The 26,215-nt window shown below is 52.3% G+C and overlaps 10 protein-coding genes across 10 annotated transcripts; 6 read left to right on the forward strand and 4 right to left on the reverse strand.

Annotated features, from left to right (window-relative positions):
* Positions 1–105: 105 nt before the first annotated feature.
* Positions 106–3,567, reverse strand: K460DRAFT_281834 (DNA damage-binding protein 1; the record flags this gene model as incomplete). The annotated part of the gene is made up of 3 exons (XM_040928525.1): positions 106–411; positions 462–3,420; positions 3,473–3,567. The coding sequence occupies 3 exons, from the start codon at positions 3,565–3,567 to the stop codon at positions 106–108; spliced, it is 3,360 nt and encodes a 1,119-aa protein (XP_040789242.1).
* A 200-nt stretch (positions 3,568–3,767) lies between these two features.
* On the forward strand, positions 3,768–5,205 carry K460DRAFT_128328 (uncharacterized protein). Its single transcript, XM_040926666.1, has 3 exons — positions 3,768–3,814; positions 3,880–4,407; positions 4,460–5,205. The coding sequence occupies exons 1-3, from the start codon at positions 3,808–3,810 to the stop codon at positions 4,879–4,881; spliced, it is 957 nt and encodes a 318-aa protein (XP_040789243.1). The 5' UTR covers positions 3,768–3,807; the 3' UTR covers positions 4,882–5,205.
* Positions 5,206–5,780: 575 nt separating this feature from the next.
* K460DRAFT_367423 (uncharacterized protein) lies at positions 5,781–7,371 on the forward strand. Its single transcript, XM_040933576.1, has 3 exons — positions 5,781–6,181; positions 6,235–6,389; positions 6,582–7,371. The coding sequence occupies exons 1-3, from the start codon at positions 6,058–6,060 to the stop codon at positions 7,317–7,319; spliced, it is 1,017 nt and encodes a 338-aa protein (XP_040789244.1). The 5' UTR covers positions 5,781–6,057; the 3' UTR covers positions 7,320–7,371.
* Positions 7,372–7,498: 127 nt separating this feature from the next.
* K460DRAFT_367424 (UPF0057-domain-containing protein) lies at positions 7,499–8,397 on the forward strand. Its single transcript, XM_040933577.1, has 2 exons — positions 7,499–7,637; positions 7,724–8,397. The coding sequence occupies exons 1-2, from the start codon at positions 7,580–7,582 to the stop codon at positions 8,179–8,181; spliced, it is 516 nt and encodes a 171-aa protein (XP_040789245.1). The 5' UTR covers positions 7,499–7,579; the 3' UTR covers positions 8,182–8,397.
* A 1,448-nt stretch (positions 8,398–9,845) lies between these two features.
* Positions 9,846–11,761, forward strand: K460DRAFT_285521 (calcium/proton exchanger; the record flags this gene model as incomplete). The annotated part of the gene is made up of 3 exons (XM_040928822.1): positions 9,846–10,907; positions 10,957–11,617; positions 11,670–11,761. The coding sequence occupies 3 exons, from the start codon at positions 9,846–9,848 to the stop codon at positions 11,759–11,761; spliced, it is 1,815 nt and encodes a 604-aa protein (XP_040789246.1).
* A 1,176-nt stretch (positions 11,762–12,937) lies between these two features.
* Positions 12,938–16,710, forward strand: K460DRAFT_250526 (DNA repair protein-like protein rad5; the record flags this gene model as incomplete). The annotated part of the gene is made up of 7 exons (XM_040927381.1): positions 12,938–14,132; positions 14,182–14,980; positions 15,028–15,891; positions 15,940–15,991; positions 16,132–16,234; positions 16,284–16,507; positions 16,558–16,710. Coding segments are annotated over 7 exons (3,390 nt in total), but the record flags the coding sequence as incomplete, so codon positions are not given.
* Positions 16,711–17,414: 704 nt separating this feature from the next.
* On the forward strand, positions 17,415–20,210 carry K460DRAFT_406880 (uncharacterized protein; the record flags this gene model as incomplete). The annotated part of the gene is made up of 3 exons (XM_040937005.1): positions 17,415–17,558; positions 17,634–19,033; positions 19,082–20,210. The coding sequence occupies 3 exons, from the start codon at positions 17,415–17,417 to the stop codon at positions 20,208–20,210; spliced, it is 2,673 nt and encodes an 890-aa protein (XP_040789248.1).
* Positions 20,211–20,573: 363 nt separating this feature from the next.
* On the reverse strand, positions 20,574–21,567 carry K460DRAFT_417723 (uncharacterized protein; the record flags this gene model as incomplete). The annotated part of the gene is made up of 2 exons (XM_040937903.1): positions 21,305–21,567; positions 20,574–21,196 (listed from the first exon to the last, which is right to left on the reverse strand). Exons 1-2 carry the CDS (start codon positions 21,486–21,488, stop codon positions 20,574–20,576), a joined length of 807 nt encoding a protein of 268 aa, XP_040789249.1. The 5' UTR covers positions 21,489–21,567.
* Positions 21,568–21,727: 160 nt separating this feature from the next.
* K460DRAFT_281999 (DNA repair protein rad18) lies at positions 21,728–23,234 on the reverse strand (the record flags this gene model as incomplete). Its single annotated transcript, XM_040928538.1, has 2 exons — positions 21,728–22,552; positions 22,614–23,234. 2 exons carry the CDS (start codon positions 23,232–23,234, stop codon positions 21,728–21,730), a joined length of 1,446 nt encoding a protein of 481 aa, XP_040789250.1.
* Positions 23,235–23,855: 621 nt separating this feature from the next.
* On the reverse strand, positions 23,856–25,762 carry K460DRAFT_377842 (uncharacterized protein; the record flags this gene model as incomplete). Its single annotated transcript, XM_040935019.1, has 5 exons — positions 23,856–24,015; positions 24,067–24,331; positions 24,381–25,305; positions 25,361–25,652; positions 25,713–25,762. 5 exons carry the CDS (start codon positions 25,760–25,762, stop codon positions 23,856–23,858), a joined length of 1,692 nt encoding a protein of 563 aa, XP_040789251.1.
* Between the last annotated feature and the right edge of the window lie 453 nt (positions 25,763–26,215).

The raw sequence follows: 26,215 nt of genomic DNA on the forward strand, positions 1-26,215 counted from the left end.
GTGGTAGTGTCCAAGGCCTCAGCGAGCGTGCGACGAGCATGCCACGACCTCTTGAAAAATGCATGCAATATATCCACATCTCCTTCACATTCAGGTGTTTTCTCTCTAATGTAATCTCCTCAATCCCTCAACTAGCCCCCTTACTGCTTCGACACCCCACTCTTCCCCTAATCCCTCCACCGCCTTGCTCTGCACATCCTCGCCGATATCCAAGAACCTTTCTATCAGCTCACCGTCAACAAACCGCATCGGTTCCTCCTCTTCTCTAACTTGGTTCTTAAAAGCGCGGTATTTGGCGAAGTCGACGTCGCCCGGGGCGGCGACGAGGTTGCCGAGATTGGATTGTAGAGTCATGAGGAGATTCTGATGTTCGGGCGAGATGAGGCCGAAAAGGTAAATGGAGCCTTCGACCTGAGGGGACGTTAGTAAAATGAAATATTAGCTGTGGTGTGCAGACTTACAGTGCCTATGAACGCTCGTGGAACGACTGCGGCGTCTGGCGCGGTCAGGACGTCGATCCGACGTATCCTGTTCACCATTTCACCGAGCAGCATCTCCGCGCTTACGTGTAGTCGCCTCTTATCATCTTCTGTAACACCATTCGGATCCCGATAAAGTACAACAAGGTTGCCTTCTGCATCGCTTTCTAGGTAAGTGTTCATATCCACCTCAGCAACCGCCGTTGCCCATGTGATTTGGTAATGTCGAGCGACTTCGACAAGCTTGTCTGATAATCCCGTTTCGCCACGTTGGTATTCAACGACAACGAGGGACTTCATCAAGTCTGCTATCGCAATGAGCGGGCCATTCACCGTGACGTCGATCGGCGCTGTTGAGCATCTAAACGTCGCAGCTTTGACTAAGTCCGGTTTACTCTGCGTTTTGTACTCGACGTCATATACAACAATCGTTTTAATAAGTGCTGCCACGATCTTGCCCTCGCACATTGCCACACATCTACAACCGCCCTTAACAGCGATATCAGTGACAAGCTTGAACATACGCTCCGGTGTGACCTCTAGGAGCAATATACGACCTCGTTCCGCCGTTGTGTTTTGATCATCCAGATATGCGGTACCGATAACGAAGCGTTCCGCGAGACCACCAGAGCCATCAGGAAGTTCGCAGCGCATGACGCACTCGATGAGTTCCTCTTCGTTGAGTGCGTATGTATCAAGTTCTTTGAATTGTATCTCATCCACGAGCTTGAAGTGGCTCATCATGATCTCCTCGCCGCCCTTGAGTATTCTCTTTATCGTACCGAGCCCGAAGGCTTTTAAACCCGGCGAGTACGCTATTCGCCGCACAGTCTCATCGACCTTGAGGGTTTGTACATGTGTGGTTCGTTCGGTGTCTACGATTGCGATGCGGAGGTCTTCTGATGTTGCGATGGCTACGGAGCCAGGGTAGGCTTCCGAGTCAAAGGGACAGACTGTTGTCGCTTTCTCCGCTGTGACGGCCGAGTAGACAAGGCGGCCTTCTGAAGCATAGATGAGTGAAGGATGTTCGCATGTCGCGAACACGTTAAACAAGCCATGGCCCCGAGGCAGGGCCCGGAAGGTTGCTTCGCGGGTACCTAGAACAATGCTTTTTCTGCTTGATAGTTCATACGAAGATGGGTCAAAGGCGTAAGTCACGACGTTGCCGTCTGCTAAAGCAGCGAAGAGCGTCGGTGACTGTTCTGGGAATATTTGAGTAAGTAACAAGGACCGCGGAACGGACTCGTCAGAGATTTGGATAGTCTTGACAGCTTCTAAAGTGTCGAGAGAGGAGATTGAAAGCTGCGAGTTCTTCCAAAATCCAATGAAGCATATGTTGGTTGAGCCAGATGGGAGAGCCACGCAGGCTACTTGGCTTTCGACACCGAAGGTCTTATCTTTCAGCACCTTCAAGCCGTCACCCATGCCGAGCGAAACAATAGTAACACCACCGAGTGATACTAGGACATGCGTATCGTTGACCGAGGCAGCTGTAATCGTCTGGCCACCCATCGGCATCCACTCGGACGTGATCATGCCGCCGTCAAGATCACATATCCGTACTCGTCCATTCGTCACCTGCACTACGCGGTCTTGTGAAATATTGGCGGCAGCAAGTGTAGTCTCATCCAGTGCCAGAGATGCAAACTCTTCTACTTCTTCCACTTCCCCTTGAGCATCAAATCGGAATATGCGCGACTCATTGACGAATGTCACCAAGAGCGTGTCAACATGTTCGGCGGATGGGTTCGACTTCAGACTGAAGAGGTCTGAAATGAGCTCCATCTCACCCAGCACGCCAAGATCTTCGAGTCCTACTCCGCTGCGCACACTTCGAAGACTACCGTCTTGGTAGGCACCACTTCCAGTGACGATCCGAGCTTGACCAGAAGAGTATTCATTCGTTTGCCCCTCGCCAGATCTATTACCCATGTCCATGATGGTGAAGTCGAGGATTGGCGCAATGTTCGAAAACGTCTGGACAATCTCCATTGACTTCTCTGCGATCCTGACGACTTGGGAATCGCCTTGGTGTGAGCCGACAAAGACGAATCCGGCATCCAGATAGACTAATACTGAAGCTCGAGATGTCTGGCCAATGACATCTAGCTTCCACGATTGTACCCTACTCTGTCCGTCGCGAATGAGCATGAAAAGGTATAGGCGCCCATAGTCATCGGCTAACACAAAACGTTGCCCGTCAATTCGTTCCCAGGCAACGAAGATGGTGGCTTCGTCCAATGGCTCGGTCTGTAGCTCCCCGGCTTCATCATCGTAGTACCCAATTGAAGTCTCACCGATGACAACCAGGCCATGCACAGGCTCCTCGATCGGTATCAGGTGGCTAGACCCAAGTTCTAGCTCTGCCCTGCAGTTCTCTCCCTCCTCTAACTCGACCTGATCCCCGCCAGCAAATGTCAATTCCCGCAGCTTCAACTTTACTTGTGAATGTGTATCCTCGTACAGTAAAGCCAGCTTCGGCTTGTCATCGTGGGATCTGGGTTGTAGGAACGCAGACGAGCGAACGAACATTTCTGATAGCCTGACTGGCTGGGGCTCCCCAAGGTGGGCAATGTCTGCCTCTTGCTTTCTCTTCTTCCCCCTCTGTACTAGCGGTATGACTGTTATGATTCCTTCGTAGACTTCCACCGTCATGAAGCGTCCCGTTGGATCGACATGACACCTCTCCCCGGTTTGTGACTCTCTTGCAGCATTATCGGCCACGCTCGCGAATGATTTCTCGGTTTGCAGTTGTTTCTTTTCGGGGTTCCAAGATAGTGTAAAGTACATGAACCGATCGGTCCCTACGAAAAGGTGGTCTGTCGGCGATAGTGCAGGGCGCATCTTCTGGAGCATAGTGACTTTGCCATATATGGCTTTTGAGTGCTGGAGAGCCAACCCATCGGCATTTTGCGTGTAGAACTCGAGTCTATTCGATTTACTGTAATGATATTAGTAGAACATCGAGTGATTGATTCATTTGTTATGCTTACGCAACGACGAGGCAGTCCTCGTCTGGAGCTAGGAAGTTGAGCTTGAGAGCATGGCGGACGCTGCTAGGTCGATGTATGGGTGCAATGTACGCCATGATGCAGCCTGGACTCCTCTACAGCTCCTTGAAAGACTAGAGAAGAAGAAAGCGCAGCAAAGATAAAGGTTCGAGTTCGGGTTGTGGACTTGGTCGGACGTATTCCGTCATTATCCCCGTCGCCGCTGCACACGGGCCCACTGCACGCGAGTTCGCGTTGCGGGGCGGCGAGCTTGAACTTTGGTAACTTTTTGGAAGCCGAGCCACTTTTACCTTCCAACTTCACGTCTCCCACCCACCATGGCTTGTAAGACTAACCTGCGATCAACCGCACGTTTTGCCCTTGTATGCTAATAATCATGACCGATCCAGCAACAGCGGACATGGAAGACGACGATCCTGTCGTGGCCGAGTACAATGTCTACATCACTCCCGACACAGAGCAACAACAACTATACGTCCTACAATACCTGAATCGTCCGCCAGATCAACCCTTCACCAAGGCTACAGAGAGTCAACCCTCAGAACTGCGCATCAAGAAGGAATCTGGCTTCATCGAAGTCGACGTTCCCATTGGCATCCACCAGCACTACAACCGGACTGCAGGTGTGCGCTGGGGCGAGGCCATGCGCAAGACGAAAGGCTTTGGCCAGAGGGCGTTCGGCATTGCATCAGGCTTCGAGCGAACAATGCCGCGCACGACCAACCGACCTGGCGCCAGCGAAGGAGCACCGCCGGCACCCATTGCGACTGAAGACGACGACAACTTCGAAGAATACGTGACTCACTTTGAAGATGCGAACGAGAAAGGACACGTCCTCAATACGCAGACATTTGGCGGCCAAATTATGGATGACGACGGCAAGGGACCCAGTTACATGCTCGGGACGTTTCGTGACGGTAGGCAACAAGTATGCTGAAGCACGGTGGAGTTGTCACTGACCGCCAGCAGACCAACTACACCTCACGCGCCTCGACGGACTTGTCCAGCTTCGGACGCAGTTCCACCACATCGATGCCTCTGCCCAGCTAGAAGCCGTACATCGGCGCCGCGAGAAAGAGTCGCAAGAAGGCGCAAAGCCCGCTGAGCCCAAGGCGTTCCTTCCTACCGTGAAGAAGACCGGTGGAGACACGGCGGCTGAGATGACGCAGGCCTTCATGAAGAATACAAGTCAGGAGACGTGGAACAAGCTGCAGTACTCTGACGAAAACGTACGAACTTCCTTAGCTCTGCTCAAGAGCCATGTTAACAAGAATATTGTAGTCGGATGCAGCTTTCGACTCATATACCGACCGCCTGTTCCTCCCCGATATCTCAGCAGCCCCGAAACTTCATTCCAACCTGAACAATCATCAGTTCCTCGATACTATTAGCGCTCCATCGAGCGGCAAAGGAGGCAAAAAGAAGATGATAACTAGGCGCGGTGCTGATGATCTGGTCGAGATATCCGATGACTCGGAAGAAGAGGATGGAGGGGAGCAACCCGTGAGTTAGTAACATGAATTTTCGAGCACACATAAGGTGGCCAGCCCACAACACAAGTCAGCTTGAGGCCAGCTGGTGCTATTTATACCCATTTATACCCATTGATATACCAAGATACCCAGCAATAGCATTCGAGAATCAGAGCTACAGATGACTATGTAATTGCTCAAGCTATCAAAATAAGCTTGATCTTTGATTACAATATGTCATCGGATCACTGACAAAAATTCACGGTAGGGACCTGAGAATATCAGTATTGAACCCACCCCACGGCCGGCTGAGCCTGTGGAGTATAGACTGCGACTGACACGCAATGGCTGGCGGAGGGTGCCCATGCGCGAATGGAGACCGAAGGTTACTGGCAGCAGGAGGATGCCCGGAGGACGTTGGTTAGAGCATCCAGACAAAAAGTGTAACGAGGACCGCCTGTCATAGGTACAAGTGGCCTGCTACACCAGTCACTCTAAATCTATTGACCAGTGACGGCGGAGGTAGTTCGCTGATGGAAGTCTGGTAATGATTGAGATTCCCACTGCCTATGGGGCGCAGCGAAGATGATGAGAAATGGCTGTCTCAAGTTTGGTTGGCAAGTAGCATATCAACTTCGAATGTACTGTAGCAACTGCAGACAACCAAGAGCCATCCGCTCTGTTGGGTGATGTGCAAGGCCCGGATGGATCTTGCTGAGACCAATTCGCACTAGTATAATGGCCGTGCTTTCGGCCGGAATTACTTTTCCCACAGACGGTGTTTTTCTCTGAGCTCGCAACTCTGCAACCTCCTCTAGCAACCAGCTCTACCGACAGCCTCACGGTATAATGGCTCAGCGATCCGGTACCGGCACATCTGCCCAGGATGCTTCCAAGGACGCTGACGGTCCGCCTTGAAGTCTCCAGTGGCGATGCTTTCGCGGCTCACTATTGTTCTCCAAGCAACCACGACCTCGGCTGACCGAATCCGACCCACGAGTGCGGAGACCGCTTCCACCCGCATCCCGCAGTACAGCTTGACTTGGTTTTTACCCAACCAGTTTCACGTCGTCAAAGTAAACGATGCGGACAGTCATGGCGATAACTATTCCTCTGAGGAGGGGTTTTCCAGTTGCCATCCGTCACGGTTCACGGAGATGCTTCTCGAGCTCCAGGAATCTGCAAGCCACCTGGGGTTTCATCGGCCTAGGACGAATGGGTTAGTCTCACGTGCGCCCACATAACTGCGTGTTGTGCTAATGTTGCTGGTAGGATACCCCATGGCGAGGAACCTGAGGGCAAAGATACCGGCAGAAGACACGCTCTTTGTACACGATGTAAATACCGCTGCCACAAAGAAGTTTCTTGAGGAAAACCCACACGGTGTTCGGGTTGCCGACAATGTTCGAGAAGTGGCTGAGAAAGCGGTATGTACCCCTCTCTTCCTATCCATCTCGCTCTTACAATGATGATTAAATTGTTCTATCCATGATCTAAGTTGGGGGTCACTTGTGACCCTTATTCTGATTACACCATATTTATAGCCAATCCTCTGATGCACATTCAATCCTCAATCTATTACTGTCAGCGTTACGGGTGCGGTGGACTGACCTGAATAGGAAACCATTATTACCTCTTTACCAGAACCACAACACGTAAAGGGCGTGTATAAGGATATGCTCGAGCCTGCTACGCTGCTGACCGACGGCTTCGTTAATACGGAGCGGTTGTTCATCGACTGCTCTACCATTGATCCCATGACGTCTGGCGCTGTGGCAGACATGGCTCATTCTACCGGTCAAGGAAAGTTCATCGATGCTCCCATGTCTGGCGGTGTCGTTGGCGCCCAAGCTGGTACACTTACTTTTATGATCGGCGCTGCACCTGAAGTCGTTCAGAAAGCCACCGGAGTGCTGTCATTCATGGGTCGAAGAGTTTTGCATCTCGGTGGGCAGGGCGCAGGTCTCAAGGGCAAGCTCGCAAACAACTATCTGCTAGCACTCAATAATGTTGCCACTGCAGAAGCTATGAGTATGGGTATCAAGTGGGGACTTGACCCGAAGGCTCTCGCAGGTATGATCAACACCGCGACTGGCAAGTGCTGGCCAAGCGAAGTCAACAACCCTGTACCTGGTGTTGTTGAAGGGTCGCCCGCGAGTAGAGATTATGAGGGTGGTTTCGGGCTTGCACTTGCGAATAAGGACCTTAAGCTTGCCCTGAAGGCTGCTGCAGAGGCAGACGTCAAGCTTGCGATGGGGGAATCAGCGAGAGCGGTCTACGACGCGGCGGAGAGGGATGAGAACTGCAAAGACAAGGACTTTTCTGTCATCTACAGATTCCTCGGTGGCAAAGAATGAATTGAGAATGATCTAGTATGAAGCCTTCTGGCACATTCTGTAGCCTCGCCAACTGCGTGCGTGATATGCGTTCGTTCCTCGGTTCCTGGCGGCTTGTGGCTGTGGCTGTGGCTGTGTCGTGTGGCGCAATCAGAACGCGTCATAAGACCTAGTGACTTCGATAACCGCGCAGGCGATCACTCCAACACCACCACATCTTCGCACCACAGCACGTTGCTTCTACCGATATCAAACCTCAGCATCCGAACGATCCCGTCATCATGTGCGGCACCGATTGCTTCTTGATGCTCTTGAGCGTCCTCTTCCCACCAGTTGGAGGTAAAGCCCCCGCCCCCTCTAGGCACCAGTGCCCGCTCTCGTTTTCCATCTGCAATCCACAAACATGGAACTAACATAAACTATAGTGTGGGTCAAGAAAGGCCTCTGCAGCGCAGACTCCCTCATCAATCTTGCCCTCTGCTGTCTCGGTTTCCTGCCCGGCCTTCTCCACGCTTGGTACGTCATCCTTCAGAACCCGGACGCATACGACGCATACAACCAAATACCCGACGGCGAGCGTGCCCAAGGCAGCGATGGACGCACCACGTACTATGTTATATCGCACGAACAACCGGCTGGACGAGGTGCGCAGGCTAACTATGGTACTGTTGGGAGTCAGCCAAGCAACGGACAGTTCCCTGGGCAGCAAAGCGGCGTTGTGAACAGTTTCTCGCAGCCTAAGCAGAACAAGTCAGCGAAGGGAAGCGCACCTGCTGCGCCGCAGGGCCAGCAGGACGGTGGAGGTTCGTCGAGCCAGCCAGAAGGGCCTCCTCCTACGTATGCGGATGTGATCAAGGGCGACCACAAAGTACAGGACCCGTAGACGGGTATTTTAGAGCTATGTGGCATGTAAACTAGGAAGAACAGTATGAAGGCATAGGTCGTTGCTGGCGTATTGGCTGTGGAGATAACTCCAGCATGGCGTTTGTGGGATGACATGGTCCGCTTGGCTGTTTTTGAAAGGCAGGATTGGTTCCCAGCAGAAATAATATCAGCTTCATCAATCGAATACGACGCAGTAGTCCAGCATGATTGACCCTGTATGGATATGTTGTATGAAACGCGCTCATCACGTGCACTTCGTCATGGTCTGAAATTCCGGCTGCTGCAGGGTCAGGTCGAATAAGACGGGCCTGGAACAAAACGGCTAGTTTTAGTCAAGCCATGATGCTACCCAAGGCGATGAGGGACGAGCTGCGTTCTACCAACTACAAGTGCTGTAGCCCTACATCCTTCGCCCTGTTTCGGGGAAATGTGCTGCGGCCGTCCCGGCGAATCTATCACCATGTGCCCGCCGTGATCCACGGTTTCTGGTAGTTGCCGGATTGGGTAATCTTCCCGTGTCTTAGTGAATAAATGTCGCGGGCCTATTCCAAGGTTTCCCCTTCGCAGAACGGATGTGTAGATGCAGGGAGTTCCAACTCAAGCTCACGGGCTTGAAGTCTGTACGAGACACTGCTACGTTGAGAGCTGCATAAGCTGACTGCTACGTATCCACGACCGGGTTGAAGCCCCAATAAGGATGCGTCAACAGGAGTTGAAGTGTCCATAGCACGGTGACGCAAGCCGAAAGCAAGGAAAATATTCTAGAAACTAGAAAGCCGGGTCTACTTGTCTAATAATTCCCCGGCTGGAAAGTTGACTATGCTGCCCTGTCGCACCAGCGCATCGTTTCAGTGTTGACCAATTAAGCGTTTCTGCCGTATAAATCAAGCGTTGCCATCGGTGCCCAGCTTTCATCCAAGGGGCAAAACCCTGCTTCAAGCCTTCCAAGAATGGCACTTGGCTAGGCTTGATGGTGACGTGTGAGCTTCGCATGCTGGATCGCCCGAGGAACAATCGATGCAATCCACATGTCATAACATAACTCCAGGTCCTGTGCTGCGTTTCTTTGTGTTAATACGAATGCACATCGCCTGCGCTCGAAACTGCGCCTCAATCCTCCTCCTTATAGTCTTTGATCCGTCGGCTCCAATCTGTGGCTGAAAGGTCGACGCGCCCTGCTCATTCGTGCATTAAGCCACTCCTGACTTTGCCCGTGGTAATCTCTACGGCGATCCCGTGTCAACAACTCTGGCTTAATTACCTCAAGTGCCCCGAAATCCCTTTCTCAATCACACCGGCCAGTCCCACAGTTCCTCGAGCGTTTACTGCCGTCTTGTGTTTGCCGTTCGACAATTGCTCCAGGTGCAAACAACGCGCGCTTGCACAACCAAACAATCCAACTCGGCCCCCCATTCCAACGATTTTGGCCCCCAAAACATCGCTTCCTTCCTGGCGTCTACGCACAATCCTAGACAAAAGAGTCGCAATTGACGCGCACTTCGCCAAAAAGTACCTTTTCGCCCCCGGGATCACCAAGTCGGCGCAGCTGCCGCACCACTTAGACCCATGCGTAAGTGGAGTTGTCTCCGACCCACTCGGGAGCCTCATATCCCCTCTTCAGTGTCACCTTACGTCGTGCGCAACCGTCACTGACATACGTCGATGAACTTAGACACAGTACGAAGGCAGGCGCATCGCGTCGCATCAAGAGGTGCCGGTGATGGCGCCCTCAACTACAATCCGTTCGCTCGAACGCGATCCAGGGACTCGCAAGGCGATATAGAGAATCCGGTATATCGAACGAGATCAACACGTTCGGAGAACCACGTCACGCCAGCTATCGAAGAACAAAGGCGGCTAGAAAGCAGAGAGGCAGGCAAAGAGTTTGGAGCGCCTGGCCATCATAACACTGAGCCTTCTGCTTCGTCACCAACCTATGCTGCTACTTCATCGACCATTCCCGAGTCATCAGTGGAGAAGGAGACGATCCCAGAGACAAATGGAATCATCAAGGACTCCAGTGACAGCACAGTTGTCGGCTCAACCCGCCAGAACAGCAACGGTCCCACAAAACGAGCCAAGTTCAAGACCATCTTCCGAAAAGACCATGCAGACCACGACGAAGGCGCGGAACTAGATCGAGTAGAGTCCGAGCAACTATCGCTAGAAGAGAGGAAGAAGAAGGCCTATAAGAAGAAGATTCCAGTCGGCGCACAAATCCGCTTTGTCCTTTTCGGAGCCTGGATCAATGTCTTGCTCATCATGGTTCCAGTTGGTTTCGCCGTCTACTACGCCCGTCTGGACCCAGTTCCGGTCTTCATCATCAACTTCGTCGCCATCATTCCCCTCGCGGCTATGCTGAGCAGTGCGACGGAAGAATTGGCCATCAGGGTAGGGGAGACGCTAGGAGGATTGCTGAACGCCACTTTTGGAAACGCCGTTGAACTGATCGTCTCCGTCCAGGCTCTGATCAAGAATGAGATTACCATTGTCAAGACCTCCCTTATCGGCAGCATGTTGTCCAACTTGTTGCTCGTCCTGGGTATGTCGTTCTTCTTAGGAGGCATCAACCGGCTGGAGCAATTCTTCAACGTGACAGTCGCGCAGACTGCAGCGTCTCTGCTCGCTCTCTGTATTGCGTCGCTCATCATTCCGACCGTATTCCACAACATGATTGCCGAGGACAGCATTGTAGAGGGCGACGCGGCAAAGAACCAAGAACTAGTACGTCTTCCCCATCACTCCCCACTTACCTTGACTGACAGTGAGACAGTCCCGAGGAACTGCCGTCATCCTTCTTTTTGTCTACGCCTGTTACTTGGCTTTTCAGCTCAAAACTCATGCTAGTATGTATAATGAACCGAGTCAGAAAGTTCCCAAGCGCAAGTCTGGTAGGAAAGAGGAAGGTGCTGCAAACCGTGGCATCGCAGCAATTGGCGCCGGCACTGCTGCCGCCTCAGGTGGCGGCGTCAACGTAAAATCGCTCTTCAAGAACCCTGACGGCTCGGACGAGGAGGAGGAAGAGGAGTTCGAAATGCCCTCTCTCTCAGTCATTGGCGCTCTCGTCACGCTTGCCATCTCCACCACCTGCGTCGCCTTCTGCTCTGAGTTCATGGTTTCCAGTATCGATGGACTTACCGCTACCGGTAAGGTCTCTACAACCTTCGTCGGTTTGATCTTACTCCCCATTGTCGGTAACGCCGCTGAGCACGCTACTGCCGTTACCGTCGCTATCAAGGACAAAATGGACTTGTCTATCGGTGTCGCTGTCGGCTCCAGCATGCAGATTGCGCTTTTGGTCTTCCCGCTTATTGTCATTCTCGGTTGGATCTTAGGCAAGGACTGCATGACGCTCTACTTCGACACGTTCCAAATTGCAACTCTGTTTGTATCGGTATTGCTTGTCAACTACCTTATTCAGGATGGCAAATCTCGTAAGTACATACATTCCGATGGCGCTCTTGGACTCACGCTAACATGATATAGATTGGCTCGAAGGTATTCTGCTCATGGCAAGTTACATTATCATCGCTCTCGCTGCCTGGTTCTACCCGAATATCAACGAGAACCAGTGTTAGAACAATCCATTCTCTTTCTCTTTTTGGAATCATATATGTTGTAATTTCTATAACTAGTCGAGGCCTCGGTGGAGTCTTTCGATCCAGCTGAACTCCCGCCCGAGAAGAGAGTGCAGCGGGTCGGGCTCCAGTCTGTCTGTTCCTGCGTTTGTCAGATACCCCAAACTGTACATCAGGTGTATTCCCTAAACTTTAATGATTTTACAAAAATGCGCAGTTCTTGATTTCTTCTGTGATGCTGTCATTGTCATGATGCAGCACGGGGCAACTGCCGTTGCGGAAGCAGCGCGCCTACCTCCATTAGTAGGATTTCGCTGTGACGTGCCATTTTCTCTACCCGTTCAATACCCCAATAGTTTTTTCCTACAAACCTTGCCTCCCGGGCTTCTAGGGAGAATGATCAAACGTTAGTATGGAACCTGCCTATCGATAGATGCTAACGTATATAGGTTTCCGGGCCGTTCTTCAAGGTGGTCTGGCGCCTACAATGCCTTTCTGCTCGCTCCCTCGCAACGTCATGCAGGAGCCGGGAGCACCTCTGTGCATTTTTCGTGAGGCGTATTGTATGCTCGGGAATAATGGTCACACTGGGAGCTGCCTTCACCTCGACCAATCCCCATGCCCTGCCTACACTCACCAGTTGGCATGTCTCTGCACCCTGTGCTTCTCGTTTTCTCACTTGACATTCTCTCACTTGGCTGGATGCTCCACCGCTCGCTACTTGGGCCATCGCTCCTCGCCAGCTATATAACCTTTGGTTGCCTCCTCTCCTCCGTCCTTCTTACACCACACCTCTCACACTACACTTCTCAAACTACACTTCTTACACTACACTTCTTACACTACGCTTCCTCCCTCCACGAGTCCAACATGGCCGAGCCAAATGGCTTTGACGACGACGCGATCCATACCCAACTTCCATACCCTGAAGTGGAGCTTGCCACTGACGACAGCATGGCCGGTGATGGCCAAGCCGAGGTCCTGGAGTCTATCGAGTCGCAAGAGGGTGCTCACTTTGCCATGCTTGACATTCCGACTGAGCAACAGCATCACACAGAGACTGCCTCAACTGGGCCTCATGATCAAGATAACGACTCCTCGTCCCTCTTTGTCTCGGAACGCGAAACCTTATCCCCAACCGCGGCAAGCCTATTAGACTCCATGAACATGCCTCCTCCTGCTCAACCATCAGCACAGTCTCGTCAGGCTACACCGAAGCTTTCAACATTCGCCAAGATTCGTAATATGCAGAAAAGGCACCAGGAAAAGAAGAACGCTGCGGCCAAGCATGTCGCTTTTACGTCATACGCTAACCCTGACAATGAAGCCTACCTGCAAGCGATAATGTCGAGTATTACACCTTCATCCTCAACACCCGTACCTGCTGTCGACGAAGATGATATGGCGAACCGGCAGGCTATGGCGGACTATGCACAACAGAAGCGCTGTTACGATGATATCAAACGCAAGAATGGCGGCCGGCTGTCGTTTAGGCAAGATGTAGAGTGGATGAAGATCAAGGGTGCCGAAGAGGCCAGGCGGAAGAAGCGACTGCGTGACCTTGCGATGGCCCAAGAAGACGAGGACGGGGAACCAGACCTCTTCCCAGAGGTTCAAACTGCGGCGAATGACGATGACGACGAAGATGCTGAATCAGACGAAAATGCTTTTACCATCGACGGCGTTAACCCGCGCAAACGTCGTCGACAGTTGCCTCAAAAGGAGCCGAAGCAGATTTCTATCCAGGATGCTGAACTGAGCAGTATGCGGGTGGCTCTAGAAGCTGCAGGCGACCTACCTCGCAAGAAGAAGAGAACAGCACCGTCAGATGACCAGTCTCAAGATGCGGACCCCTCATCTACTCCGGGTAGAGGCTCGAAGCCCAAAAACACAAAAAACACAAAGACCCCCAAAGCGAAGGCACCTCCCAAAAAATCCACCAATGGTGTTCGGAACGCGGCGAAGAAGAAGCGAGAAGTAGAGTTCGCTGTCAGACAGGCCACATCCCTCTTTAACTCGAACGTCTTCCAGCAACAAGCCGGTGCCGACGCGAATGAACAGCCTACTTTCAAATCGAGGGTAAAGGCAGACGCATTGAAAGAGCTCATCGCCAGTGTGCCAATTGAGGACCAAAAGGTAGCTAAGGGCGATATGACCATCCTGTTGGCCGCAACAAAGGACTTCGATGGCAGAGGTGCAGTCAAGTCTGACGGGCATGGCCACTGGATAGTGAAGGGGATGAAGACGTCCTTGAAAGGCTATCAAGTCCTCGGTACCGCATTCATGCGTCGACGCGAGAACGCTAGCGAGGAGCCCAGGGGCGGGTTGATGGCTGACCAGATGGGATTGGGCAAGACTCTCATGATGCTTGGTAAGTTCCTGGAGGTCTCATGCAACAGGATGGTACTAATTAAGGGCAGTAAACATAGTCAACGGACAGCCTCCCAGAGGAGCCAAAGGGCCCAGGACAACCCTTCTCGTTGCCAGTCCCGCGATTCTCACTCAATGGAAGAATGAGATCGAACTACACACCGACCGCGACTTCAGAATCATGCGATACGGTGCTGGTACACGCATTGATTCAAATCATGCATTCCACATCCTGGCCGCCCACGACATCATTCTTACCACCTATGGCGAGATCATGAAATCCTATCCGAAGAACGAGCCACCGATCGAGTGCCAGACCGCTGAACAGAAGATTGCTTGGTGGAAAGAAGTCTATAAGACGCAGCGAGGTCTTCTGCATCGCGGCATGTTCTTGCGCATCGTGCTTGATGAGGCTCAGGCTATCAAGAACCATATGGGACGTACCTCGATTGCTTGTCGTGCGCTAATGGCACAGCACAAGTGGGCTCTCAGCGGCACTCCCGTCCTCAACAGTCTTACCGAGCTCTATGCTTACTTCAAGTTCCTCGGTGTTCCACATACGGGTAGCTTCAAGATCTTCAAGCACAACTACTGTGAGAAAGGAAGCCCGGAGAATGTTGAGCGCCTCCTCGTTCGCCTGGCGCAGTTCATGATTCGACGTACTCATGCTGATGAGATGTTTGGAGCGCCGATTCTTAAGCTTCCTCAGGCTGATCAGACCACATACTGGTGCGACTTCAACCCACTCGAGCGATGCATTTACGATATAGTCCGTGTTCGATTCGCAAAGCGCATCAACGTGTTGACGAAGAAGGGAGAGTTGGAGAATTCGTACAGCAACGCCTTGGTGTAAGTTACTTGAATAAGTGTGGATCGACATTACTAACTAGTGGTAGGATGCTTCTACGACTCCGTCAACTGACAGCCCACGTTCTGATGTTGCAGTTCGTTATGCGAGATCTTCTCGAGCGCGAGGACATTGAACGCATTAGGGAAATCGTCAATGAACAAGCAACGAGCAAAAATAACAAAGGCAGCCATACGATTCTTGCAGTTCGAAAACAGCTCGAAAAACTTGCAGCCGACCAGAAGAAGAAGAGTGCCGCGGAGGCCGCCGCTAAGAAAGCCGCAAAGAAAGCCGGCCGAGATGTGAACGATATTGACATGCCCGTGGACGAGGAGGGCAACGATACTGATGACGAAGACGAGCCTGAAGCCGAAGAACATACACAACAGGCAGGTGGCCGCGGAGGCTCTGGTGGGCAGTTTGGCAAGGAGTACAACTTCAAACCATTCCTGAGCAGCCTGAAGACTGGCGAGAGTTGGGAGAAGGTCAAGCAGAAGGCGAAATGTGGTAGTTGCGGTGAGCAACCGCGGAACCCGTTCATGACTTCTTGCGGCCATCTCATCTGTAGCGACCCATGCTTGGATAATGCGTACGTGGATGCAGCAGCGGAATGCAGAGAGTACGCATCTTGCAAAGTGTGCGGCGTTATTCCCAGCTACATACACCGGTGCGACCCCGATGATGAAGATAGCCCAGAGGCTGTTGCGCAAGGCACTCGCTCTCAAGCAAGGAGAAGGAAGGACAATAACCGCAAGCGTCGCGAGAAGGAGGATATCGCTGAGGATTGGCTGGCATCAGTGGGTGATGATGTTCTACCTTCAGCAAAGACGATTGCGGTCAAAGCTCAAATCATCAACTGGACTAGGGAGAACCCGGGCGTCAAGATCATCATCTACACGCAGTTTCTGGCCATGTAAGTTGGTAGGTCCTTTAGCATGTCAGTCGACTAACCGTATGACAGGATCCGTATCTTGACTCGAGTTTGCCAGAAAGAGGGCTGGGAAGTTGAACAGGTATGAGGCCTTTCCCAAGTATGGCCTGGAGATTTTCAACGACGTTTGTAAGATTCAGATCCTACAAATGTCACTGGAGAAATCCAGGCTACACTTTGGGAACGACTGAAAGTACGCACAGATACTGACTACTGTTGCAGTACCACGGCAACATGAGCCTACCCGCTCGTGACAAGGCCATCGGCTCTTTTGCTGAGAATCCCAACATCAAGGTCATGTTGGCCTCTCTCCGCTGTGGTGGTCGTAGGTACTTGCTGCTTTCTCTTCGATATCGGCACTGACTAGCTTTTAGTTGGCCTCAACCTAACCATGGCATCCAAAGTCATCATGGTCGATCCTTGGTGGAACTCAGCGTCGGAGCAACAGGCTTTCTGTCGAGTGTTCCGTATCGGGCAGAAGGAGCAGACGTTCATGAGCCGGCTTTGCGTCAAGGACACGGTCGACGCGGACCTGATCGAAATGCAGGAGCGCAAACAGGTGGAGATTGATGCCGTTATGGATGATGACGGCACCACGGTCAAAAAGTACGTGGTACCAGCTTTCTTTAGTGCGGATACAGCTAACAGGGCTCTAGGATGAGTATTCGCGACCTGATGCGGCTCTTCGGCAATTTGCGAGAAGACGATGATGGCAATACGTACATTATGGTCGACAACCCGGATTCTCGTGGTGGTTTCAGGGCTGACCGTGACGACGAGGGCTATGCCGACGAACTCTAGGTGGGGGGGTGCTGGTTTGGGGTTGGATTTGGTTTTAGGGATGCGAGTGCCTTCAGGGCAGGCGTTCCGGTGGGTAAAGTTGCAAATGTGCTGGGACTTTTGGTTTGGGGGTTTGGTGCGTGGGAATCGGCCAAGCGACATGAAGTGGACGCTTCACGGGGCTTGGATACCAGGCTTGGTATTTTCTAGCCATATGGTGGTGAGATACTCCAGGCTACTCCAGCACCATTCAGTTTGATCTAGTTATAAAAGTCGAATTCAGCGTCAGTGTCCTAACCCGGCTTCCTTTTATGCATGTTCTCGCGCCACTGAGGCCCTCCTGGCGAGACCAACGCCAGCTGAACCGCGAGGTTCTAGATGGTTGAATGCCTCCAGGCTACCTTGCCGCATCACTACAGACTTGGTGGAGGTCTAGCATGGTTGGATTGCGGTGTGCTTGGCGAGAGAGGCAGCGATGCGATAAGGGCTGCCCGGAGCCAATCACGCCTCCTCTGAATCAATTCACTCCAGACTTGGCCGATTGCAACCATCTACCACGTCCCTGTCCCTGGCCCGCCATGTTGAGGGTTGAAGTCGTCGACGGACCATTCCCTCTGGCGGCTGATGATTAATGTCTGGCAGATTGAGCGCTGTTGTCCAAGCGCCCCGCCATCCAACCCCACATTATTGTCTACCGCTATCTCCGGGGAGCCTCGCAGTCTACCATGGACGAATCCCATGCGCTGTCCGACGCGCCTGCTAGTAATAAGAAGGGACGCCGGAGCAAGCGAGATGCTGGGAGCGAAGACTCCAAGAAGAGACGCTGCATCTCCAGTGCCTGCGTGCCGTGCAGGAAGAGAAAGTCAAAGGTAGGCAACACCCTCCTCGACCTCGACCGGAGATGCTCGTGTTATGCAAAGAGCGGCAGCTGACATGCGATACAGTGTGACGGAACTACTCCAGCCTGCTCCGCGTGTGCTGCCGTATATAATACCGAATGCATCTACGACCCAAACTCAGACCATCGCCGCAAGGGCGTCTACAAGAAGGACATTGACAATCTCAAGACGCGCAACTCAACGCTCCAGACGCTGATCCAGGCCATTCTCAACTACCCCGAAGACGAAGTTGCCGATCTCGTCCATCAGATACGGACCTGTGAGAGCCTGGATACCGTTGCCGAGACGATCCTCGCAAAAGAGAATGGCGAAGAGGACGAGGATGAACCTGGCAGCCCCATATCGACACCGCCCATGGGGCCCACAGAGCCGACGTTTGAGAACCAGCTGAGTGGGAAGATGGGAGAGCTGCGTCTAGAGCATGGCTCCACAAGGTACATTGGCGGTACATCACACCTCATATACCTGGGCAAGGACAACGACGTTGCCGATTCTCCCGACACATACCCCGAGGACCCATACCAGCAGATGGAAGACCCATTCTGCTCTTGGACAACCGTAACGTCGGAGCCGGAACTCGTGCAGCATCTGATCAGCATGTACTTTTGCTGGCATTACAGCTTCTTCACTACCCTGTCAAAGAACCTGTTCCTGCAGGAGTTCAAACTGGGCAAGCCACCGCCAGGTTCTGCGAGGAAGATGCATTACTGTACACCATTGCTAGTCAACGCAATGCTGGCACTGGGCTGTCATTTCACGTCTTGGCCTGGGGCAAGGGCTGTACGAGATGATTCTGCCACGGCCGGAGATCACTTCTTCAAAGAGGCGAAAAGACTGATCATGGAAGGCGACTTGCATGAAGTACCAGCTTTAGCCACCGTTCAAGCCCTAGCACTAATGTCCGTGCGGGAAGCAGGCTGCGGAAGGGAAGCCAAAGGTTGGGTGTACAGCGGTATGTCGTTTCGAATGGCCTGCGACTTGGGCCTCAACCTCGGCATGCATAGCAAAGACACCATCGACGAAAACGAAGAGGATGCTCGAAGGATCACCTTTTGGGGCTGCTTCTTGTTTGACAAGTGCTGGAGCAACTATCTGGGACGTATGCCGCAACTGCCAAATACAATACTGACAGTCTCCAAATTTGACGTCTTTCCGGTCGAGGATGCGGAGACTTGGAGCGGAGTCACAGACTCGGGCATCAGCCAAGCGCATTCGCAGCCCAGCAGGACACGGGCCGTTGCTCTTCAGATCTCGAAGCTCTGCGAGATCTCTAGCGACCTAATGAACTCCTTCTACAACCCAATCGATATGGACAAAACCAAGGGCAAGCAAGCTGAGCTGAAAAAGCTCAGTGAGATACACGTGCGATTGGAGACGTGGAGACGAGAGCTACCGAAAGAGCTGGAACCCAAGGAGGGTGGGTTACCGCACATGCTGGTCATGCAGTAAGTCATTCTTCTTGGCCTCGATTACCCTTACTAATCCAGACACAGTATGTTCTTCCAACTACTCTACATCCACCTGTTCCGGCCGTTCCTCAAGTACAACCCGAACAACTCACCACTGCCCGCACATGTATCTCCTCGGAAGCTCTGTACCCAAGCTGCCGCCATGATATCGAAGCTACTTCGACTTTACAAGCGATCACATGGGCTGCGACAGATTTGTAACATCTGTGTCTACATAGCACACTCGGCGTGTACGATACACCTTCTCAATCTTCCAGAGAAGAACGCAAGCAGAGACATCGTCCATGGTGTGAAGCACCTGGAAGAGATAGCCGAAGGCTGGATATGCGCACGTCGCACCCTTGTAATCCTGAGTGTACTTGCCAAGCGCTGGAAAGTCAAACTCCCAGAGGAAGCTGCGGCAGTACTGTCTCGCACCGATGTCAAATTCGGTCCTTGGAACGAAGTCAGTACGCCAAAAGCCACTCACAGTGAGCCTGTGCCAAGTCTGGAACAACAACCGTCCCCGGCAGATCAAGCCTCGCCATCTCTTCAACCCTACAGCATGAACATGACTAGTGTAGCAACGCCGCAATACCTCAATAGGATACCGAACAACAACAATTCCGTAAGCATAGACTCCTTTGCGCGTTCCTTCGACACAAACACCCTGCCTCCTTCCGACCCAAACGCGCTGGCTTACACGCGCACTCAGCACCAACGGGACCATTCAACACCTCAAACTTCAGCCCTCAACCCAGCGACGCCAGCCTCAACCCAAGCCCGTCTTTCTATCGATGGCCAAAGCACTGCTGCAAATTCACCGAGCCAGTTATTTGGTGGGGTGGATCAGCTTATCAGAGAAGGGCAAGACTGGATTTTCAGAGACCAGACTCAACTGGCGTCTGGCTTCGACAACTGGAACCCTCAAAGTATTGATGACATTGCGTCGTGGTTTGCTAGCACGGCATCACCGACGAATGGATACCATGCGCCGACTAATCCTGTCATGAGCGGGGAGATGAACGGTGGACCCGTAGGCGGACAAACTGCTAATGGCTACCCGAATCTGAATGGCAATGGTGACCCCAACTTAACTGGGGTAGGAGGTGCTAGTGGTATGGGCATGCAGGGATTCACATATAATGAGCGTGAGTGGTACGATTATCAGTGATTTTCGCTACAACTTTTTTTTGTTTCTCGCGGGGTTTCATGTTGGCTGTCGCGGGCACCAAGCCTGTCTGTTGTATCATCACTTGTTTCTTTTGTCTATGATCTCTTCTCGCAATGTTGTAAGGAAAAAAAGATACCACTGTTATTCAGATCCGGGCGATACAGGCGCTAGGACGACATGACTGGGTCAAGACGGAATGGGATACATCACACAATGTTATACGGTTTATCACGAACTCTTTGAACAAGACCTTGACCACTGTACATTTCTTTGCTTTGATTTCGCCCATGGGTATATGGATGGATGGATCGCTCTACTTGCGCTCTTGCAAACGAAAAGTCTTTTTTCCACGTAACGTCTATTTCAGACATCATGCCTCCGTGCCCCAAAAACCCTCTTGACAGCCTTCCACGCCCGCTCTAAACTTCCCCTCCAACTTGCTCTCCTAGCTCTTTGTGCGAGTACCTTGCGAGCAAGCTCGTCGTACTCATCCTCGCTCTTTTTCTTCTCCTCTTCTTCGTCAATTTCACCACCATCTTCTTCTTCATCCTCCTCCTCCTCATCATCATCCACCCCTTCCTCTTCTTCCGAAGCCGCCTCCTTCCCCCCATCTACACTACCATTGACCCCCGGGTCAGGATTCCCCTCAAAAAGCGCCGGCCCATCAAGCGAAACCCGCTCTCTAAACCGCGATCTTACATGCGGCACACTTCTACGCTGCTGCTGCGCATTGTGGCCCTTGCCCACTAGGACATCATGGGAATTTGGCGATGGTGAAGGGGTGGTGAGCGACGGGGTGGAGCGGCGTTGGCGTTGGCGTTGGCGTTGGCGTTGGCCATGGACCGGAGAAACAATGGCATCTGAGGCGGAGGCGGAGGTTGAGGTTGAAGAGGCTTCAGACAGGGTGGAGAGTTTATGTGGAATGGAGCGGATTTGGCGCTCGTATATGCCTGGTACAAGCAGTAGGGATGGGGAGGGCGAAGAGGCTACTCGAGAAAATCCATCAGATTAGTCAAATCTTCCCAGCAAGATAGATTGATCGTTCTAAGAGTTTTGTGTCCAACAGGGATAGAGTTCTTCGCAAACACACTTACCGCGCAAGCCAGGCTCAGCTTCTTCGTCGTAAGACGCATTTGTCGTCGCCCATGTTACTCTCGGGGCTTTGATTAATTTGGGGGTGCGACGACCCCGAATCGTAGCCGCCAGCGGGGACAGCGGCACTGACACCTCGGGTGCTGCATTGTCGTATCGTAGACGATGAGGAGGTAGTGAGGGCATAGTGAAGGCTGGAAGGTTTCGCAATGGAAATGCAGATACTATGACGAATGTAAAATGCCGCGAAGACCTTTAGGCTGGTGTAAAAGTATTTGAGAAAAGAGTACAAAAGTCGCGAGGGTCTCTGGGCTGGTGCAAGATTTCAAGTAAAAATGGAATGAGAAATACGAGTAGAAATAGGGTGTGGGGATAAAATTGGTTTACTCCAATACGTCCAATATGGGGACCATGGGCCTAAATACTTATTGCACCACAGTTGAGCTCTCAACATCCCTAACTGGCTCCTCCGACAGAGCAAACATCGGTACCTTCCTACTTGGACTCCCAAGCGGATTGCTCATACCCTCTACATTTGCTGAACTGCGCCGTCTCGCGCTCTCCATCGAGCTCTCAGACCTCAACTTTGGTGCTGTAGCCTCGTTATTATTAGCCTCGTGTACCTTTGCGCGGATGGATGCGAGTGCTAATTCGTTGTTCTCATAGGGTCGCTGTGTATTAACTGGCGGTATTGGATTGGGTGAAGCGTATGGTACTTGCTCGTAGGGTTGGTGAAAGGGGTGGTCGGTACCATGGTGCAAATTCGCATGGGCGTCTCGTGGATTTTGCGTTACGTCTCGCAGCTCGGTGTTTGGCTGCGCTGCAGTCGCCTCTGAAGTATTCGCTTTTGGCACAGCTCGCTTTTGCCGTGCTTGTGCTATCAAATCGTCAAAGTCCGTTTTATGGGACTTCGCATATCCGTTCCCATCAAAGTCCTTTCTCATGATTTTGCTCTCCTTACTGTCGGCCCTCCCACCTTGAGTTTGCTCCCACTCTTCCAGATCTTTCAATAACTCTTTCTTCCTCTTGCGCACGTTGTCGTCCGCGTCGCAATTCGAATTGTATATATTCAACCACTCAATATGGCGTCTTTTCAATAGGTCCTTGTTACCCCAATTCGGTATCCCGACTTCATGTAATTTCTTGCGTAGCGCCGCCTCTTTCATCATAGCATAATTGAACTGTGATAATCGGCTAGGTGGAGGAGACGGGTCTTTTTGCCTTCTTTGTAGGGCGGTGTGAAATGGGGTCTTTGTTCTGCAGCAGAGTAATGTCAGCTGAGTCGTCGTATTGTTCGTCCTATGCCTATACGTACTTTGACCGGGTACTGCGGCCCTGCGATGCGTTCTGGCCAGGACATATATCCAGGTGGTTGAAAACCTGCTCTGCTTTCATTTGCTTGTGACAGATCGGGCACTTCGCCATGCCTTCGGGGAGAAACTCGTCGTCGCCGTCATCCTCACTGTCCGCAATTTCGAGACGCGCATCGTCCGTTCCCTCAGTGCGGCGGCTCTGACCACGCATTTGTCGCGACCGTGTGTGCCTAATATTGTCTCCCTCTTCCACGTCCGTCTCGCCCAGCTTTCTCTTCCTTCCGCTACTTATTGGGGCTTCCTCTTCTTTGTCTGCACGTGCCAATTCCAGCGCCTTTGGTCTCGCCTCTTGAAATCGCAACACCACCTCCCGAACAGCAATGTTCGGCGCCAACTTGTCGCTCGAGCAGCCAGTCTTGCAGCTTGGACATTTCCCATCCGTAGCTATGCATCTTCGTATACATATCGAGCAGAATGTGTGCGCGCAGGACGTGATGACGGGGTTGATGTAGAACTCTTTGCAGACTTCGCAGCGCAAGGCAGCTTCAAGCGGTTCGAATACAGGGAGGGACGTTGACAACCAATCTGTGGAGTCTGGGAGGTCGAATGATGCGTCCATAGGGCCTTGGGGCAGAGGAATGGGCGGAGCGGGTTGCGATGATGTCGGCGTGAAAGGAGCCTCCGATTCATTGACGCGCCGCTCTAGAACGCGTCCGTCACGTGGACAAAGTTCAAGTGCTTTGTCAGCATAAGAGGGGTCCCGCGGGCGAGGAGAGGAAGAGAACGTTAGTTTGGATTGTTTTGGCATCGCTGTTGGTTAGAAGTTTTCTAAGCCTGCTTTTAAGCAAATGGTAAGAGTATTGTGGTCAGGTGAAAGGTTGAGTTCAAGAGAAAAGGAGCGACCGCCTACAGCCACTCACTTGGGTATGAAAGCACGTATGTAATAGACAGCATTCAGAGATTCACTTCTCGTTACATGAGTACAGTGTATTTGATGGTCTTAGCGACGTGTTGGTGTCGTGATGTAACCATTCCTTCCCGCAGATTCGCTTTAGACAGTCTGATGTACTATCCGCATGAGTCACTGTTAACTCACTTCAAGCAACTTCACTCGTTCTTCCTCATCGGGCCAGTTGGCCACCGCGTTGTGAGCTTAGTTGACACCATTTTGCTCCCAACTGACCCGTCTGCGGCACCATAGCCTCAACTCTGCTTACAAGTACTGCTGGGTATCATCTCCCTATACCTTGATGACGGTGCTTCTGCTCTTGATCCCGTCGAAGATGCATGTGTTATCGACAGGAACGTACTGTTCCGTAATGACCTTGATGACCTCTTGCGAGACGATGCCACCAGTCAATGCACCAATGTTGTGTAGTTCAGCGCCACCAGCTCGGACGCTTTTATTACGTTAGTTCTTCCGTTCACTATTACGCTTGGGTGGCACTTACAGCTCTCTTGTGAAATTCCCGATCTGAGTCTTGATGGTGGCGTAATCGTCCTCATCGATCGAAGCACTTGCCTCTTTGACCAGATCGTCTGCGATCTTAAAAGCAATACCAGTGAGCTTTTCTGAGTCTTTGTCTGGATCAGTCTCACCGGGAACCTGGGGCGCGCCGCCTAAGCCATCCTTGGCATGTGTGGCGACGAACTCGTCCCAAGCCAGGAAAGCAATATACAAGGGAATCAAAGAGTCGGGAAAGGTGAGCGTTTGAGCTGTAGAATGTCAATATTGGACAAACGCAAGCACAATCTGCCCACTTACCGATGGATTTTGCCCGGTCGCCCCATTTGACCTTTTCGCCCGCCTGTACAACATGCAATGGCCGGCCACGCACCAGCTTGATATGCGCTGCGTTCTTGCAGAATGCTTCAATGTCCTTCTCGTCAATAGCGTTACTCCGGTTCGCATTGCGCTCCAGAAAGCGTACGCTGTCTACCACTTCTGCCAAATCTTTCCGCGCTTTCGACTTGTAAACGTTTTGCAGTTGAATGTAGTCGGCTGAACGCGCCTTCATATCCGGTACAGATCCAGGTACAGGAAGAACATTGTACTTGGTGTAGAATAGGCCGATGGCATTCGCGATGACCCAGAAGGTAGGTGAGTCTTCACGCACGAGAAGACACTCGGGGGCGGTAAATATCTCCTTGACGGCGCTGCTTGGTTGTGGCGGGTTGAGCGACTTCAGCACTGCCGCTACTGCCTCTTCGAAGTTCTCCTCACCACCTTCGGGGTTGTCAGTCCGCGCCGCTTGCGACACGGTAGTCCTGAACTCAGTCTTCTCCTTGTAGCTCTGCGGTACCTCTCCATTATGCTCCTTCTTCCACTGCTCAAGATGGTGCAACAGCAGGGCTATCCAGGGAACATGTCCGTGATCGTCTGCCTTCATGCTGTCTAGATTGGCCGTCTTCTCTTCGGCGTACTGTAGCAGCTCCGGCCATGGGTGAAGTAGTCGAAGATCTGACGTTGTTTCAGGGCTTGGATGTGTGTCTACAACCGGGAACGCGGGAGGTAGGTGTACGGAGAAGTGTGAGTAGAAGCCGACCGAGTGAACGTAGAAGAGTGGGGTCAGCGCGGCGCTTGCGTGGTCGGAGAGTTTGGTGAGGAGCTCGGTACGGATAGGTGCGGTTACGATGATGAGCGTGTATGGGTGCAGAGCGTCGGGCTGCAATAGCCATGACTCGATGGGCTGGACATGGTATTAGCCATAGGCAGCAGAGTATAGTTGTGTAGCTTGACCCTACTTCTGTGACATACTGGCCCTCTACATCAGGGTTAAGCTCCTTCAGTAGGTTGCATGTATGTTCCGCACGAAAGCCTCCCAGATGTTGCTCCTCCAAGAAGAAGTTGACACCCAGATCTGCCTCGCTCACTATGGCGGAATCCTGTATCGTGAAATTGCCGACTCCGGGCAAGACGAGGTTCTTGAGTGTTTCCAGCCCAACTACGCCAGGGCCAGAGTTGATGAGGAGGATGTGCGACTTTTCGAGCGCGATCTGACCCGTAGCTCCCCAGAGGCGTAGCTGACGGTCGTACCTGGCTGGATTAGTAGCCGTTTGGCAAGTTGAGAGCTCTCGGGAGCATGGGAGAGCCTACTTCTTCTCTTTGGCGGTCGGTCCCTGGACGGGAGGAGGGAGATCCGCCATGGTCTCGGACTAGGAGACTCTACCAGGCTGTCGATACGTGAGAAAGTGGGAATATTGTAGGGTGGAAGCTCTTGTAGGCGCGGGGGCTTTAGCGCGGACATATGGCCCCCCCTGCTACTGATAGCTCTCAGGCACAGACACCATGTCATTCCTCGCCAAGCGCAACGCGGGGAGGGGGGAGGGCAGCCATGGCGGGGCTCGATCAGATCGTCAAGCTTAGAATTTGTCTCGCTGCGATATCAGAAAAAATTGCTGCCCTTGTCTTACGGCATTTGGAAAGTCTCAGTATTATCCTGTGACTAGGTTTATGCGGCTAATAAACCCAATTGACCTGCGGCCTGGCACTCTATATCAGCAGATTCGCAGCATCAGTCATCCGAAGCCTCGACTGCCCCTCCTCCTCACTCCACCCTCATCTAGACCCTCTTCACAGCCCTTATACACTCCCAGTCC

Source organism: Cucurbitaria berberidis (assembly GCF_010015615.1).
Source record: "Cucurbitaria berberidis CBS 394.84 unplaced genomic scaffold K460scaffold_3, whole genome shotgun sequence".
NCBI lineage: Eukaryota > Fungi > Ascomycota > Dothideomycetes > Pleosporales > Cucurbitariaceae > Cucurbitaria > Cucurbitaria berberidis.